Consider the following 16,882-nt stretch of genomic DNA (forward strand, 5'->3'; position numbering starts at 1 on the left):
AATCCTTTTACCCCATGGTCATCCAAGGGCCCCACTGCCTCCCTGGCTGGTTTCCTACTTCTAATATATTTGAAGAAAGTTTTGTTGTTGGTCTTTGTTTTTTGCAATATGCTCCTCATAGTCCCTTTTTGCCTGCCTGATCAGTCTTGCATTTGATTTGCCACAGCCTGTGTTCTTTTACTAATCTCAGCTACGAGCTAAGCTAAGCTACGAGATGTCACACCTCCCCCCCACCCCCATGCCAGAAGTGTATTTTTGGTGTGCAAGGAAACTGGTTCGTCATTTGAGGAAGGGGTTTCATTTAAAACATAATTCCACTATGATTTAGACCAGTTACTGTTCTGAGAGGTCTTCAAAGGCAGCTATGTACAAGGCACTACTCCAATCTAACTTGGATGTTAACAGGATTTGGATAATTATAGCTTTAGTTCAAATGTGAGATCTCTCTTTCTTTCCCTGGAACCATCTACCAAAGTCAGATCACAATTTGGGCCAAGATGTTCTGATTCTCTTCTCTTTTTTGCCATTTCGGCTCTCATGATCATCCCCAAACTGGTCGCCAGTTTGGGAACACCTTTTATTTTCTGGTGAGTTGTGTGCCACAAACAATCTTAGCTTCCATTGCAAAGTGCTGGCAGTGTTTCTGGGGACAACCTGGACCAGGAGGTTTCACTTCCCTTTATTTTTGACACTACAACTCCTATAATCATCCTTAAAGCCAATTTTGAGGCTCCCCTATTTACTGATGGCCTTATGTTCCCTGGATAGACAGATGAACCACTTGCTACGAGATGTCACACCTCCCCCCCACCCCCATGCCAGAAGTGTATTTTTGGTGTGCAAGGAAACTGGTTCGTCATTTGAGGATGGGGTTTCATTTAAAACATAATTTCCACTTTCCTCAAACTGATAACCCCTTAAGGCCCTGTCTCTGTCACACAGACTAGCCCTGCCATTAGGCATTTGCCTAGGGCACTGGGCAACGTGAAAAGCCCACCCACCCCCTAATAAATCACTCAATGCTCTAACTGAAAACTTTATTTGAAAGAAGTCCAACCAAACATGTGAAAATATGGCTTAGCAGAATCAGATACATAAATCACATTGCAATATGTAACTACTAGCACCGTAAGAAATCGAAAATACAAGATGTTCCTGTTCTAGCTAACCTGAATCTAAGAATTGATTCCAAATTCTAACCCTATGCAGGAGAGGCACTCTCAATGAAACCAGATCTGAGGAGTCTGTATGTCACATGGTGCTGAGATTTTATAGAGAGTGAGTCTATGAAAAGGCATGTTTCTATTTCTTCAATAACTTAGGCTAACTTGTACTAAATAATATAATACCTACAAGCATACATTCTACATACCACACAGATTCTATGTCATGTGCTTTAAGCCTATAACTTCTTAAAGTGTGTGAATACAGATTTCAAAATAGTGAAATGAAAAGTGGCCTTTAGCTGCTCTTCCAATAAGGTATTATATTTTTTAATCAGTGATTTTATTTATTCTCAGCTTTGTTACTCCGGTGGACAGAAGAATTCTGTGATTAGGAGACAGATACGCTGCTGCTAGAACCCATTACAACTTAAGATCCCTGTGTGGTTCTTATGGAGACAAGAGAAATTATGGGAGTCACTGGCCTGGTTCCAAAGACATTAAGAAAACTTAAGTGCCTTTAAGTTTTCCAAAGGTGGTGGTAGTGGTTTTTGCTAATTCCTTACTCCCATTGCAAGTCCCCACAATGTTGTTCCTAAAAGTCTGCTAATCCTCCTAGAACTTTTTTTTTTGGGGGGGGGAGGGGGGAACTAAGTGAACTGAAATGGGAGGGAGGAAGCAAATTTGCCACCTCATCTTAAAGAAACTCTAGGGCAGTTTAAGTTTTCTTAACTGCATGGTTGGATCTACCCCACCATCTTTCAAAGGGACAGGAATGATCAAGGAGATTCTACTTAAGATTCAGGGTGATCCCCTGATACATCAAGAAGAAGGGCCGGATCGCCTGTCCAGAGAATGAGGCCGAAGGGAAGTTGAAGATCAACTGATTTGTGTCAGCATGAAAAAACTGCACACGTCCCTCTTCATAGTCCAGGGACACCCTGATCTTTGAAGGAGCATAGTTGTACAAAACAGTGGGCTGAGGGGCAGTCAAAGCTGAAAATGTGATAGCGGTTCCATTTGTTGTCCTCTGCACAAGCCAGATCCCCTCATTAGGATTCAGGGTAACATTTCCCTTCCTCCTGACCAACTCTGTAGCAATCCCCACAGCCCACATTGTCCCTCCACCCTCTGCCTCCACCTCCCACCAATGTCTGCCTGAGGTGAATTTCTCACAACCCAGCACACACTGCATGGTGTCAAATCTCCCAGGGTTGTCAGGCAGCCCCTGATTTGTTCCCATAGAGCTCACAGTCCTCTGATCTTCTGACAGGATGAGGAAAGAATTTGCTGTGTTTTGATCCAGAGTCACATTAACTGCAAGACAAAGAAACACTATTATGAATTAATCTACTTAATTTATATCCTGCCTTTCTCTACAGCAGCAACCCAAAACAGCTGACATATTTCTCCTCTCCTCCAGTTTATTGTCACAATCCTGTAAGGTAGGTCTGGCCTAGAGTGTAAGACTGGTCTAAGGTCAGCCAGCAGGCTTCCATGGCAGAGGCAAGATCTGAACCTTGGTCTTGCAGATCCCACTCACCACCACACCACACCGGCTGATAGGTCAGGGAAGTTGATAAACTCGCTTTGTTTTATCACAGAGGGGATATAATATCCACCACCTCCATCCCATCTGCACAGCCCAAACATTCCTCACTTCTTATAAGCAACCTATTGCCTCCATTGCAAACAGCAGAGGAATGCTGCGGAGCTGATATGTGCCAGGATGTTCCAATTCCCTTCTTTATGGGCTCTGCAAGTCCCATCATTCTGACAGCCAGTTTCCTAGCTTTTATTTTCTAATGAGTTCTGCCTGCCACAGAGAACCTTAGTTTCCACTGCAAATTTCAATGGTAAACAGAAGCCACAAGCAACTGGGTTGGCAAACTGGTTCTGTGTGTGGAGGTGTTAATTATTTTCCCATGCAAAACTGCCCCTTGGAGATACTATTTTATTTGTAAGGGAAGTAGGCAACATGAAACTGGGAGGGGATAGATGAAGTTACAAACACAACATAGGGGAAATAGAAGAGTTAAGCCCCCCGCCCCCACAGCCCAGCTCTGAACTGTCCTCCACTGTTGCTCTTTATTTCTAAAATCCCACAGATCTGCTGATGGATCTACTTTGACCCTTAGTAACTATACTGCACCAGTTCTCATTCACCTGCTTGCCTCCTTTACTTGTAGATTATCCATCCCATTGTCCTGTCCCTGGATAACCCAGTCACACCTTTGAGTTCTGCGGCAGGGAAAATTAATGGACTTCCTACCACAGCAGCATGGCTAAGAAGAAAGGGCTGCTGCAGTGTCTCTATCACCATCCTGAAAGTTTTCCATTTCCTTTTTTGTTCCCTGAAAATAATTTACCTTTAGTCCAGGCTTCATCCAGAAATTCTGTTATGGGGGAGAAAACAACAGAATTACTCAATCATGTGCATGTCCTTTGCTTTCTATGTACCAAGCCAAAACCAATCCCTTACAAAACTAAGGCCAGCATTGTGATTAAAAACCTGTTCCATCAACATTCCTGAAGATGCAGACATTATCTTCCCCACATTCTGCTTTCCCATTTCTGTTCTAGATGTTGCCAGAGTAGGGTAGCCTGTGACAGTGTGTAAGCTTCTGCCAACACCTCACCCTTTCTGTAATGACCTGTGCCTTCCTCTCCACCAATTTCACCCAATGAAGGACAAGCTGCAGAGATTAAGGGGGGAAGAAGTCCCATCAATTGTGATGTGCTGCAGTCTGGTACACAGGCAGAGTGCTAGCCTTTTCTTCTGTCCAAAGCCCATCTTTAAAAATTAAACTAAACCATCATATGTGACCCTTTGCTTCTATGAGACACACATGCCCCTTAAATCTTTGCACAATTGCTACTGAAGCAGAGTGAGCATCACTGAAGTTCACCAAAGCAAACTTTTAAAAAAACCACCAATGGTCTAAAATATTCATGAAAATAATCCCTGACTTTGGCTTCAGCCAAACCAGATCATTAAAAATAAGGAACTGATCTTTCTTGCAACCAGCCCAGATGCTGATCACTGATCTATAGTAAGTCCCTTCCCTCTCCTGTCTCCCAATACCTTCACATTTTCTCAGGGCCTTTTCTAAGGCAGGTGTTTTCAGAACGCAAGTTCTGACCATCTCCAGCATCCCTGGATACAGTTCAACGGGTTGCCTCTCTTGGTTCTTCTCATACCTGAAAGAAAGGATTATATTCAGGGCTTTTGTTGTAGAAAAAGCCCAGCAGGAACTCATTTGCATATTAGGCCACACCTGGCATCACCATTGTTTTACACAGGGCTTTTTTAAAAGAAAAAGCCCAGCAGGAACTTATTTGCATATTAGACCACACCCCCTTATGCCAAGTCAGCTGGAACTGCATTCCTGTGCGTTCCTGCTTTTAAAAAGTCCCAATTATATTGAAAGAGAAAAATAATCTTGTTTCCTTGCAAGGTTGCAGCACAAACATGTATTTATTCAAACACTGCCCTAGTTATAGAGGAAAAGTGCTACAGTTAATTATTTCAAGATCAAATCAGTCAACTTCACTCCCACTAGGGTTTTTTTGGGAGCAGGGGTTCCTCTTTGAAAGTCCCCTTCCTTTGGAAGGCAATGGACATTCATAAGAACATAAGAGAAGCCATGTTGGATCAGGCCAATGGCCCATCCAGTCCAACACTCTGTGTCACACAGTGGCCAATAGCCACCAATGGACCTCTGCTTCATATTTTTATCCAATCCCCTTGAAGCTGGCTATGCTTGTTGCCGCCACCACCTCCTGTGGCAGTGAATTCCACATGTTAATCACCCTTTGAGTGAAGAAGTACTTCCTTTTATCCGTTTTAACCTGACTGCTCAGCAATTTCATTGAATGCCCATGAGATCTCATATTGTGAGAAAGGGAGAAAAGGACTTCTTATTCGACTTTCTCCATCCCATGCATAATCTTGTAAACCTCTACCATGTCACCCAGCAGTCAACATTTCTCCAAGCTAAAGAGCCCCAAACGTTTTAACCTTTCTTCATAAGGAAAATGTTCCAAACCTTTAATCATTCTAGTTGCCCTTTTCTGAACTTTTTCCAATGCTATAATATCCTTTCTGAGATGCGGTGTCCAGAATCGTACACAGTATTCCAAATGAGACTGCACCATCAATTTATACAGGGGCATTATGATACTGGCTGATTTGTTTTCAATTCCCTTCCTAATAATTCCCAGCATTGCGTTGGCCTTTTTTATTGCAATTGTACAATGACTTGACATTTTCAGTGAGTTTCTCTCTCTTGGTCAGTCTCTGCCAGTTCACAACCCATCAACTTGTATTTGTAGCTGGGATTCTTGGCCCCAATGTGCATTGCTTTGCACTTGGCCACATTGAACCTCATCTGCCACGCTGACGCCCACTCACCCAGCCTCAACAGATCCCTTTGGAGTTCCTCACAATCCTCTCTGGTTCTCACCACCCTGAGCAATTTAGTGTCATCTGCAAACTTGGCCACTTCACTGCTCACTCCCAACTCCAAATCATTTATGAACAAATTAAAGAGTATGGGACCCAGTACTGAGCCCTGTGGCACCCCACTGCTTACCGTCCTCCACAGCAAAGACTGCCCATTTATACTCACTCTCTGCTTCCTATTAATTAGCCAGTTTTTGATCCACAAGAGGACCTGTCCTTTTACTCCATGACTCTCGAGCTTACTAAGGAGCCTTTGATGAGGAACTTTATCAAAAGCTTTCTGAAAGTCAAGGTAAACAACATCTATTGGGTCCCCTTTGTTCACATGTTTATTCACCCCCTCAAAGAACTGTAACAGGTTAGTGAGGCAAGATCTTCCCTTACATGGGTTCTCTTACAGAACCCATGCTGAGTCTTTCTCAATAACTTGAGGAAGACTCAGCATGGGTTCCCTTCTTTCCTGTTATGCAGCAATGTGACACATTCCCACCCATTTTCAACTGTCTGAAGAATAAAAGAGACTGCTGCATATAGCAGTCCCAAGGAGTCACAGTCACCAAATGTTAATTGGTGATTAATTTAACAAAATTTAACAAAGCTTAATTATCCAGACTACTCCTGTTTACACTTCAGCAGCTGCAAGTTCCTGATAGAATATATATTTTGACATTTAAAAAATTACAAGAAAGACATGCCTTGCAGATAGAGATTTTAATGTGTGTGAATGCACAATAAAACATACAAAGGCAGCCAACAATTCTCTCATTTCCCCTCCTATACTCCATGCTTTCTCCCTCCTGCCAGCTCAGACCATCATCTACCCAGGAAGCTTTTCTCAGTTCTTTTTAGGACTTCATAAGAACCAGTCATTGCTGGCTTTAGCTATCACCTGAGAACTCACAGTTCAAACAAGACATTTTGGTGTCATGGGGAAACAAAAACAAAACAACTGATGCCACCAAGCTTTTCACAAGGCAAGAACTATCAAATGATGATAATCACCAAGACAGTCGTACAAGGGGCAAAAAGGGGGGGGGGGGAGAGAAATGTATGAGTGAGATCAGGGTCAATGAAGGGGTCACAGGTCTGGGTCATACACAATTTGTATACTCCTGAGATTTCAACTGGGAATTCATAGCCCCCCTCCCCACAAAAAAAACCTTCCTGTTAACAGGGAAGAACTGAAGTCACTGTCAGATTCAAATCCAGTAGCACCTTAGAGACTAACAGGATTTTCAGGGTATAAACTTTCGAGACTTAAAAGTTTCCTTTGAGTCTCAAAGGCTTATATACTGAAAACTGTGTTAGTCTCTTTCAGAAGTGGCTGAACTGGACTGCAAGAGCCAGAACAGTAGAAATCATATGAGCAGGACACAGTAAAGACCATGGAGGGGTAGGGGAATAGTTTTGGGGCAGAGTCCCATGTGATCCATAGAAAGAACTTCACATTATTTCAGGATTCTTTATTTTGTCTACTGAAGCAGGACTGATTTTAAAAGCTGGTTGTTTTCCGAAGAAATATTTTTTAAAAAGCAGTAGGATTGAAGTTTTCCACAGTAGGTAAAAAACCAAAAGGGGCCACATACCTGCTCAAGGCAATACTGATGTCCTGAAAGGGGAAAAAAAGGAGACATGGCTGTAACAATCAAATACAAAATGGGTTGCTTCTTTTAATGCAGATTCATCCCCCCCTTTCTCCTGCACCTCCTCTTGGAATCAATGGAGACCTTGTTTCCAATTCTAAGTATGTCCTCCCTCTGAGAAACCTCACCTGCAGGAATTCAGTTGTTGGCTGCTGGCACTTCTCCTCCATCTCCATGATCAGAAGGCCAAGACGTGAAATCTCCTCTGAGAGTATGCTGACATTTTCTTCTCGTCTCTTCTGAATCTCTTTTTCTAGATAATTTAACTTGCCCAGCCAGAAATCCTTTTTCTCCTCCAGGAAGTTCTGCATTTGCTGAAAGGCAGCAATGCGCTTCAGCTTCTCTGCTTCTAACTCTCCCTATGAAAATTAACAGAAATTAGGGAAGGAGTGGAGTCACGGAAGATTAGTTGAGGAAAACAAGGCACAGTCTACAACAATTAGAGTGGTATATAAAAACAAACACCCTTTCTGTGACAGAAGAAAGAGGGGGGTCGTCATACCAGATTTTTTAGCTACCCCTGCTCAAGAGGACAATACATGTGCTGAATAAGTTATGATAACCCCATCATCTTTTTCAATTGAGTTTAATAGTTTAAAACAGTTTAAAAATGCAATTTATCATCTCTGTGCTAACTTGCAGGAGTGAAGCAACTACCGTATTTTTCGGACTATTAGACGCACCGGACGATAAGACGCATCTAGTTTTTAGAGGAGGAAAACAGGAAAAAAATTTTTGAAGCTGTGCACCCAGATCTGGGCACCTTCCCCCTCTCAATCCTGCCTCCGATCCCAGCCCATGCTAGAAGCAGCAGCTGAAGCCTGGCAGACAGGCACAGAGGAAGCCCCCCCACCCTCCGCAAACCCAGCGCTTCGCCAAGCGCTGCGTTTGTGGAGGGGGGGGGCTTCCTCTTTGCCTGGCTTCAGCTTCTGCTGATAGCAAGGGCTGGAATCCGAGGCTTGGCTGCCTCCGAACCCAGCCCTTGCTATCAGCACAAGCTGAAACCACACAGACAGGGACAGAGGAAGCCCCCCCCCGGGCAAACAAAGCGCTTGGCGAAGTGCTGCCTTTGCGGAGGGGGGGCAGGGTGATTCCTCTCTGCCTGGCTACAGCTTGTAGCGGGGCTTCCTCCTCCCTTCCTCGAAGGCAGCGATCTCGCCGCTTGTCTCCCAGCCAGGCAGGCAAGCGCGGGGAAAGCATGCCTGGCTGGGAGAGAAGCGGCAGGATCGCTCCCTTCAAAGTGCTGGGTTGGGGGTGGGGGTGGAGGGAGCGATCTCCCTTCAAAGTGCTGGGGTGGGGGTGGGGGTGGAGGGAGCAATCTCCCTTCAAAGTGCTGCGGTGGGGGTGGAGGGAGCGATCTCGCCGCTTCTCTCCCAGCCAGGCAGGCAAGCGCGCAGAAAGCATGCCTGGCTGGGAGAAGCAGCAGGATCGCTCCCTTCAAAGTGCTGGGGGTGGAGGGAGCGATCTCCCTTCAAAGTGCTGGGTTGGGGGTGGAGGGAGCGATCTCGCTGCTTCTCTCCCAGCCAGGCATGCTTTCCGCGCGCTTGCCTGCCTGGCTGGGAGAGAAGCGGCGAGATCGCTCCCTCCACCCCCACCCCCACCCCAGCACTTTGAAGGGAGATTGCTCCCTTCACCCCCACCCCAGCACTTTGAAAGGAGATCGCTCCCTCCACCCCCACCCCCAACCCAGCACTTTGAAGAGAGATTGCTCCCTCCACCCCCAACCCCAACCCAGCACTTTGAAGGGAGATTGCTCCCTTCACCCCCACCCCCACCCCAGCACTTTGAAGGGAGATCGCTCCCTCCACCCCCAACCCAGCACTTTGAAGGGAGATTGCTCCCTTCACCCCCACCACCACCCCAGCACTTTGAAGGGAGATCGCTCCCTCCACCCCCACCCCCAACCCAGCACTTTGAAGGGAGATTGCTCCCTCCACCCCCACCCCAGCACTTTGAAGGGAGATTGCTCCCTTCACCCCCACCCCCACCCCAGCACTTTGAAGGGAGATCGCTCCCTCCACCCCCAACCCCAACCCAGCACTTTGAAGGGAGATTGCTCCCTTCACCCCCACCCCAGCATTTTGAAGGGAGCGATCCTGCCGCTTCTCTCCCAGCCAGGCATGCTTTCCGCGCGTTTGCCTGCCTGGGAGAGAAGTGGCGAGATTGCTCCCTTCACCCCCACCCCAGCACTTTGAAGGGAGATCGCTCCCTCCACACCCACCCCAGCAATTTGAAGGGAGATCGCTCCTTCCACCCCCACCCCAGCACTTTGAAGGGAGATCGCTCCCTCCACACCCACCCCAGCAATTTGAAGGGAGATCGCTCCCTCCACCCCCACCCCCACCCCAGCACTTTGAAGGGAGATCGCTGGGTTGGCGATGGGGGCGGAGTGAGCGATCTCGCCGCTTGTCTCCCGGGGCTGCAGGCCCCCCCCCTCAACTTTTTGCGTATTTGGACCATAAGACGCACGCACTTTCCCCCCCCACTTTTTTTTGGGGGGGGAAAGTGCGTCTTATGGTACGAAAAATACAGTAAGTGTAACCTCTGAATGGAAGTTCACAAATCCATTCAGTGGGAAATACTCTTTGATCTGCTGGTGATGGCCGTTACTATTGTTGTTTTTGGTACCCTCTCCCCAGTTGAAGGAAAGGGGTACTGTTGCCAAGAGGAGTCTTGGGACTGATGTTCAGAGTTTGAGGGGGACTGGCTTAGACTGGAATCCTCTGTGTACGTATTAAGACATTAGGAATTACTTTCCCTTTAAATTTCTGTAGCATAAAACTGAACACTGGGTATATTTTTGCTCCACACCAACCTTGCCTTCCTGAATTTGACCTGCTATCATCCTATCCTCACTTTGTGCTTGTTTCCTTGTTAATCTCCCCCAAACTTCAGAGGCCATCAGCTATTACTTCTTATCTATTATTTTTATTAAGTACCCCTTTCATCTCACTCTCTACTCCCTTCACTTAATCCTCATATCAACTGTGAGGCAAGTTAGGCTGAGAGAAAGAGGGTGCTCATCAAGTTTTATGGCAGAATGAAAACTGAATCAGGGCTTTCCACACCCTAGTCCCAACATTTAACCACTATACCATGCTGGTCTTCTTCCCTTTGGTAGTATTGTAATATTAACTAGTGAATAGGTATAAGTGCCTCAGTGAAGCTAACCTTTGATTGAGTTTGGAAGCTGGTGCCTGTTGAAGTGATCTTTTACATTTCTGTAACATCTCTGATGTTCTTTTCTGTGCTTCCCACAGAGAACTTACTGTCCAAAACTTACCTCACAATAGCAGACCCTGTATTACATGATAGCATATGTTTTAACTGAGGTGACGAGATGCACAAAAGGTTTTATTTGCAGGTGCCTGATCTCCCTACCCCCCCCCCCCTTTTAGGAGGCAGTGTATCTCCTCAGTTTGTCACAAAGACCTTCCCATTTATTTACTTCTCAGCCCCCTTATGTAAGACGCAGGGAATATCTATCATCACATTATGCTGCAGAAAAGACAAGGATGAATCTACATGAGGGTACCACACTACAGACATCAGACAATGACAGTGACTAAAGGAAGTTTCTGAGGGTAGCCATGTGTTGGTCTGCAGAAAACCAGCCAGACTCAAGTCCAGTAGCTAGATTCCAACCACCGGCTGAAGCATCTTTTGCCTCACTGACTGAAGGCCTATGAAGTCCCACACACAATGGTATCCATGCCATCATATTAAACAGTAGCAAGAAACACCTACCAGGCAATTTTGGCTTTCCTCCTCTTCAGCCACCTTCTGTTCTTTAACTTTTATTTTCTCTTTCTCTAAAGATATAAGACAGGTCTGGATCTTTATCTGTAGAAAAGAATGTTAGTTTTACTGATGGTGAGGAGGAGAGGAAGAGGTGGGAGCAGGGATTTCCTCAAAGGCTTCCAAGTGACAGAGAAATTAACTAAAAGCAACTCCATTTTGTGTGGATTACAGCTTAAAATCTTTGTATGTGCTAAATTCCTGAAGTTTGCCTGAACTGTGCTAATGCCATGAATGCCATCATAAGGAAATATTTCATTAAGAATGTAGATCTCTGCTTTCTAGTATATTTAGTGCTGTATTCAATAACATAAACAAGTGCCTGGAGATGTCTATTCTGCACCTAGCCTCAGAGATAAGGTAAGAGGTTAGAAGATGAAGACATAAACATGAACAGTTACCTACCACTGAGTAAATGTCAGTTATCTTTAGGGTTAGGAAGCTTTTGTAACCAAGTGCTGAAATGTGTGTTAAATAAATGTAATTGGTAAATGTAGTAAATGATACTGAAACCATCATGAATAGATCACAAAGTAACCGCAGAAAGAGGATACTATACAATAAATGTTGAGCCTGTTAGAAGCTTGGAGACTCAATATTTTCAGTATCTGGATTGGATCTCTCTGTAGTATGAACTACTTAGAACCATAGAGTTGGAAGGTACCTCCAGGGTCATCTAGTCCAACCTGCACAATGCAAGAACCTCACAAATACCTCCCCCTAAATTCACAGGATCCTCATTGCTGTCAGATGGCCATCTAGCCTCTGTTTAAAAACCTCCAAGGAAGGAGGGCCCACCACCTCCTGAGGAAGCCTGTTAATAAGTTCTTTTCTGCTGAAGTCCACTGTCTCTATTGCACCCCTCGTTGGAACACTCAACAATTTCCTCATCACAAGCATGCATGTTATATTAAGTTAACTGGGCCCCCCACATTTCGTTCCTGTGGTCACACCCACTATGTTATATACAAGTCTCCATGCCTCTGGGATAACAACTTGGGGGGGGGACTGCTTTAAGAGGGGCTTCTGTTATGGATGCCTACATGATACACCACTGAATCTCTTAAGGAAATCAACACATAACAGGAGAATAGCTGCCCCTTAAAGGCAAACAACATTTCTCCCCCAACAGCAGCTTTCATCTTGGTATCAAGATACAAAACCCATGTGATATTTTCCTACCTTATATTCCTGAGCAGCCTCCTCCATAGGAAGCACACTGTGATCACGGTGCTCTATGGATCTGTCACATACCACACAGATAAGAGCTTGATCATTCTTGCAGAAGAGTTTTAGGGGCTCTTCATGTGTCACACACCCCCCCCACTTCCCCGCTACACCTTTTTCCTCCTCAACTTTCTTGACAAGTTCTACAAGGTTTGCCAGGCGGTGGTCTGGTCTCACTCTCGTTGGATGAAAAGTGCCTTTGCATTGAAGGCAGAAACAATCTGCATCAGACTTCCCCCAGTATTGGGTGAAGCAGGCTTGGCAGAAGTTGTGCCCACAATCAATAGTCACTGGATCCTTGAAGAAGTTGAGACAGATGGGGCAGGTCACTTCCTCATAGAACTCTTTCAGAAAGAGACCCCCAATGGCCATGGCTCTGCTTCCTTGATGTGTGGTCAGAGACTGCATTTCTTTTCTGGTTTCAGACATTGCCTGCATGTGTTTCCTTTCCTGGAATTGGATCAGGATGGGGAAAGAATCTTCACAAAGCTGAAATGAAAAAATATCAAAACGGACTAGGTCAAAAATGAACAAGTAGGATAGCCATTTATTAAAATGTGGGTGGGTTCACATAGATCACACTTCATATAGATCAGGGGTGTGAAACATCTGGCCCAGGGGCCGAATCAGGCCCCTGAGCAACTGGCTGTCATCTGCTTCCTTCTTCCTCTCTCATTTCCTTCTGTGCAACAGCTTGTTTTGCCAGGCTTGCTCAATTGCACAGGAGGTACAGAGCAAAACCTCTGTTTTCTCCATTGGCTGAGGCTCCTCCCTTATGGAGGAAGGAGGGGAAGGAAAAGCTTGCTTTGCCAGGCTATCACAATCGCACATCAGAGCTACTGAGCCAAGTCTTCTATTGGCTGAGGATCCTCCCCCTCATGGTCCCCTGGGGAAGGAAGGAAAGAGCCAGAGCTTCCTTTGCCCAGTTCCCTGGATCCCATGAGAGAAATACAAAGAAAACACCATGAAAACCAACGAGTGCTAATATTTTAAGCATGTTTTAAGTTTTTAAAAAATCTTTGTGTTTGTCTGCATTCTTTATAAAGTTTATATCTCTGCTATCTAATCTTAAATAGGTATGCATATGACCCAACCCGACATGGCCCAGCCCAACAAGGTCTCATTTATGTCAGATCTGGCCCTCATAACCAATGAGTTCAACACCCTTGAATAGATCATACTTCATATACTAACTGGTTACATGCAAGGCTAGATCAATGTATTGTTATTGATTAGTCTACTACCAACGGAGTGGCTGTGGCTCAGCGGCAGAGTATCTGCTTGCCATGCAGATGGTCCCAGATTCAATCCCTGGCATCTGTGTTATAAAGGATCAGGTAGTAGGTGATGTGAAAGATGTCATCTGACTTCTCTGGAGAGCTATTGTTCTCTGATACTGACTTTCATGGACTGATTCAGCACAAGGCAGTTTCAAGTTACTAGCCTGTAATCTGAATAACATGGTGACTGTGTCACGTGTTGAGTAGTAACCTGGGACTCTAACCCAGAAAGAACTGCCCCTCTGACAGAAAATACTCACACGTTTGGGTCCAGCAAGGATCGTTTATTGATTACATGGAATTGCAATTGCATGGAGAGTTGAGAGCAGGAAGATCCACCCAGCAACTCTAACTCTGTGACGCAGCACAGCTTAATATATAGTCTATGCAAAAAACCCTAAACCCTGTGAGATCCTCCAATAAGAAGATCCCCTCCCATTCTAAACTAAACAGCACCGCGCATGTCTAAACTAAGAGTACATTTCCCCCCTCCCCTCCTTCTCTCTGCCCCCGTGACTAATCAAGCCAGAGGATTCACAATCTAAGACTTCTCCCGAGCGCAAAGCAGCAGCCCCCTCCTCCCTTCCTTACATGAAGGCACAGACAGATACTGAGCACATTACCTCATTAACGCTTCCCACCCTAGCAAATTAAACTTTTCACCTTTGCAGTTGTCCAGGCAACTACACTTTTTTCAGACCAGAGCCAAACTCCCTATAGCAAGCTTTGAAATTTCTTTCCCATAAAGTGGTGGGCCTCTAATCTGAGATACGCATGCTCAGAGCCTAAAAACCCTCTGTCCTGAACTTTTTACCTCTCGACTCCTGGTACAGCACAGCCCCAGTTTCAACACATACCTTTCCTTAGACTAGAGAGAGAAACAAAAGACCTCTCTATCAACTGGTTTGTGAAAATTACTTTAGCAATTCCTGGCAATATTGTTTTATTACATCCATTTTAAGTTTCCTTATCAAAACACTGGAATATTTCAGAAATCAACAGGCACTGAAATAATATACCCTAAAATCCACACTTCCCACTGTATATACAACAACAGGATCATCTGCCCTGCATACCATCAACAGGTCAGCCCATATAAATAAGACCCCAAAGGCCACAAGCAGATCAGAATGGGTGATCAGACAGCTCAAAGCAAGTGAGTCAAGCTGCATGCAGGAACCTTTCTGGCTTTAATAAACCCTGCTGTACTCACAAAGAAGTACGCTTCCGTTCTTATTGACTTATTTCCAATTCCAAAAACCTTTATTGGCGTAACATTGACTTATTTTCTTCTATTTATATTCCACTCTCCTTGGCAATGCTTAGAGATATAGGATTTCTATACATTCTGGGGAAAATTTAAAAGAACACAATACTCACTTGCCTATCAACCCCAAGTCTATTTTTGCTGCTTTAACATTAAATGCATAATTATAATCTAGCATATAAAACTGACATAGATTTATTTATGGAATTAAAAAGTATAAGCACCTTTAGTCTTCTCCCAAAAACACACCCAATGCTGAAGCTTTTCAGCACATTTCATTCATTTCAGAAAGGGGAGAAGTTTCTTAGGAATTATTTTGTGTTCCTGGATGGTGTAAAAGCAGGCACCAAACAGAACAGCCTTGGACGTCAACTGCATACGATTGTCAAACTGTGCTCCGAAAATGGGTTCTCCAACGCGCGTGAAAGCAGAGCGCTGCAAATTTCACGCCAGTCTGCTCAACTTTGCTACCGTCTCCTTTGCAACTGGAGAGGAAGCAACCTTTTAAAACGAATGGAAACAGTCCATTCCTTTCGCGCCTTTACTTTAATGCAGGCTTGCAGCCAAGGTTCCTTATCCATCCCCTCAGCTGTATTCGCATAGCTGCGCTCCTGCATTTTTCTGCAATCCCGCATTAGGAGCAGGGACGGGAAATGATTAAACTTATAGCCATTTCGAAGCCGCTGCAACTTCACCTTCCCCCGTTTGCCAGGCTGAGTTCAGACGCCGCCACGAGCTATTCGCCTCACCGCCCGCCCCCTCAGAAAAAAAAAAAAACCAAACATCTAGCACTCCCCCCATCCATACACTTTTTTTTCTTGCTGACAACTGCAAGCCAGTTAGATGTTATCCCCCCTCCCCCCCGCCACTCAGTTAAAGAACAACCTTGCTGAGCGCTACAAGAAAACAACTTCGCCGACAAAACGACCCACTTCTGCACCGCCTTGCAAAACAAAACCAGAAATCCGGCCAAGAAGTACGCGGCCGCTTGAGCGGTGCAGAGCGCAAACGCGTCTCTTGATTGGGCGAGAGGAGCCTTTGAGCGCGCGAACCCTCTTCGACCAATCAGAAAGAGAGAATTGCTGATCTATTGCAGCTGTGAGATAAATTGGGACCAGTTCATGGGAAAGCGATCTATATGGGGAGGATCGCAGCAACTTGGTGTACGCTTGCTTTCGGGACCTTCCTTCCCATGCGATCCTACTCACCCTGTTTATTTATTACAGGGTTGCCCGCTGGCCAACGCAGTAGTAGCTCTTTACATTTTGGGATTCTTAGCTCCATTTTCTGAAAAGGATGCCCCTTCTCACCTCCACTCCCATTATTTAGGGGCAGTTGGAATACTAAAAAAACAGCCCTTCCTTCCTTCCTTCCTTCCTAGAGCTGCCGCAATATCAGGTAAAGAAAGAGAGATCATCCTGTGCGGATGAACTGTAGGCAAAATTCGATTTATAACAGGTCAAATCCCCCCAAGTGGCTTACGTTCTTCTTTTTCCTTTTATCTTCACAACCAGCCTGTGAGGTATGCAGAAAAGGTATGGTTGGCCCCCAGAGACAAACTGAGTCCTCAGACACTGCTCACTAAGCCACAGTGCTACTGAAGCCTTCTTTGTAAAAAAAGAAAAGGAAAAAAAAGGAGGGTTATTTTCCACCCTCCCTTTCTAGGCTTTTTAGTATTCACTTTTTACTCCTGATGCAGAATTCCTGTTTCTTTGGATTTTTTTCTGTTCCCCATGTGTTTTGTTCCTTCTAGTAATCAATTCAACATAAAACAGTCTATTTCCTTGTGATTTAAATCTACAGGGAAATGAAGTAGAAATACTATTTTATGTCAACATTCAGGTGGGGTAGTCATGATGGGTTTGAAGGTGGTGTTGGACTCAAAACTTTGTTCTATGTCAAATTAACCACTAGAGGCAGTAAAACACCTGCAGAATGGGTGGGGTGGAATCCGAACAGGAATTTAAGGCCTAAAATGAGAATGCAGAAAAGCCCCATTGTCTTCTTTTCTCTGTAATGGAGACATCATTCTCTTATTA

At 45.0% G+C, this 16,882-nt stretch overlaps 1 protein-coding gene across 2 annotated transcripts; it reads right to left on the reverse strand.

Moving 5' to 3' along the window:
* Nucleotides 1-1,023: 1,023 nt before the first annotated feature.
* On the reverse strand, nt 1,024-15,920 carry LOC132572264 (zinc finger protein RFP-like). 2 transcript variants are annotated; one of them, XM_060239144.1, is made up of 8 exons: nt 15,729-15,920; nt 12,252-12,785; nt 11,019-11,114; nt 7,400-7,630; nt 7,215-7,237; nt 4,249-4,364; nt 3,533-3,559; nt 1,024-2,480 (listed from the first exon to the last, which is right to left on the reverse strand). In XM_060239144.1, exons 2-8 carry the CDS (start codon nt 12,732-12,734, stop codon nt 1,954-1,956), a joined length of 1,503 nt encoding a protein of 500 aa, XP_060095127.1. In that variant the 5' UTR covers nt 12,735-12,785; nt 15,729-15,920; the 3' UTR covers nt 1,024-1,953. The 2 variants fall into 2 exon arrangements, with proteins under 2 accessions (XP_060095127.1, XP_060095128.1); XM_060239145.1 differs by lacking the exon at nt 3,533-3,559 and having other exon boundaries at nt 1,024-2,498; nt 15,729-15,896.
* Between the last annotated feature and the right edge of the window lie 962 nt (nt 15,921-16,882).

The sequence above is a fragment of the Heteronotia binoei genome, chromosome 5 (assembly GCF_032191835.1).
Source record: "Heteronotia binoei isolate CCM8104 ecotype False Entrance Well chromosome 5, APGP_CSIRO_Hbin_v1, whole genome shotgun sequence".
NCBI lineage: Eukaryota > Metazoa > Chordata > Lepidosauria > Squamata > Gekkonidae > Heteronotia > Heteronotia binoei.

Excerpts from the sequence above, each read along its gene's own strand:
- LOC132572264 (XM_060239144.1), bottom strand. The coding sequence starts at position 12,734 with ATGCAGGCAATGTCTGAAACCAGAAAAGAAATGCAGTCTCTGACCACA. Across the intron at positions 11,115-12,251 it reads AGGCTGCTCAGGAATATAAG|ATAAAGATCCAGACCTGTCT; the intron begins GTAGGAAAATAT and ends TCTTTTCTACAG. Across the intron at positions 7,631-11,018 it reads AGGAAAGCCAAAATTGCCTG|GGAGAGTTAGAAGCAGAGAA; the intron begins GTAGGTGTTTCT and ends TAATTTTCATAG.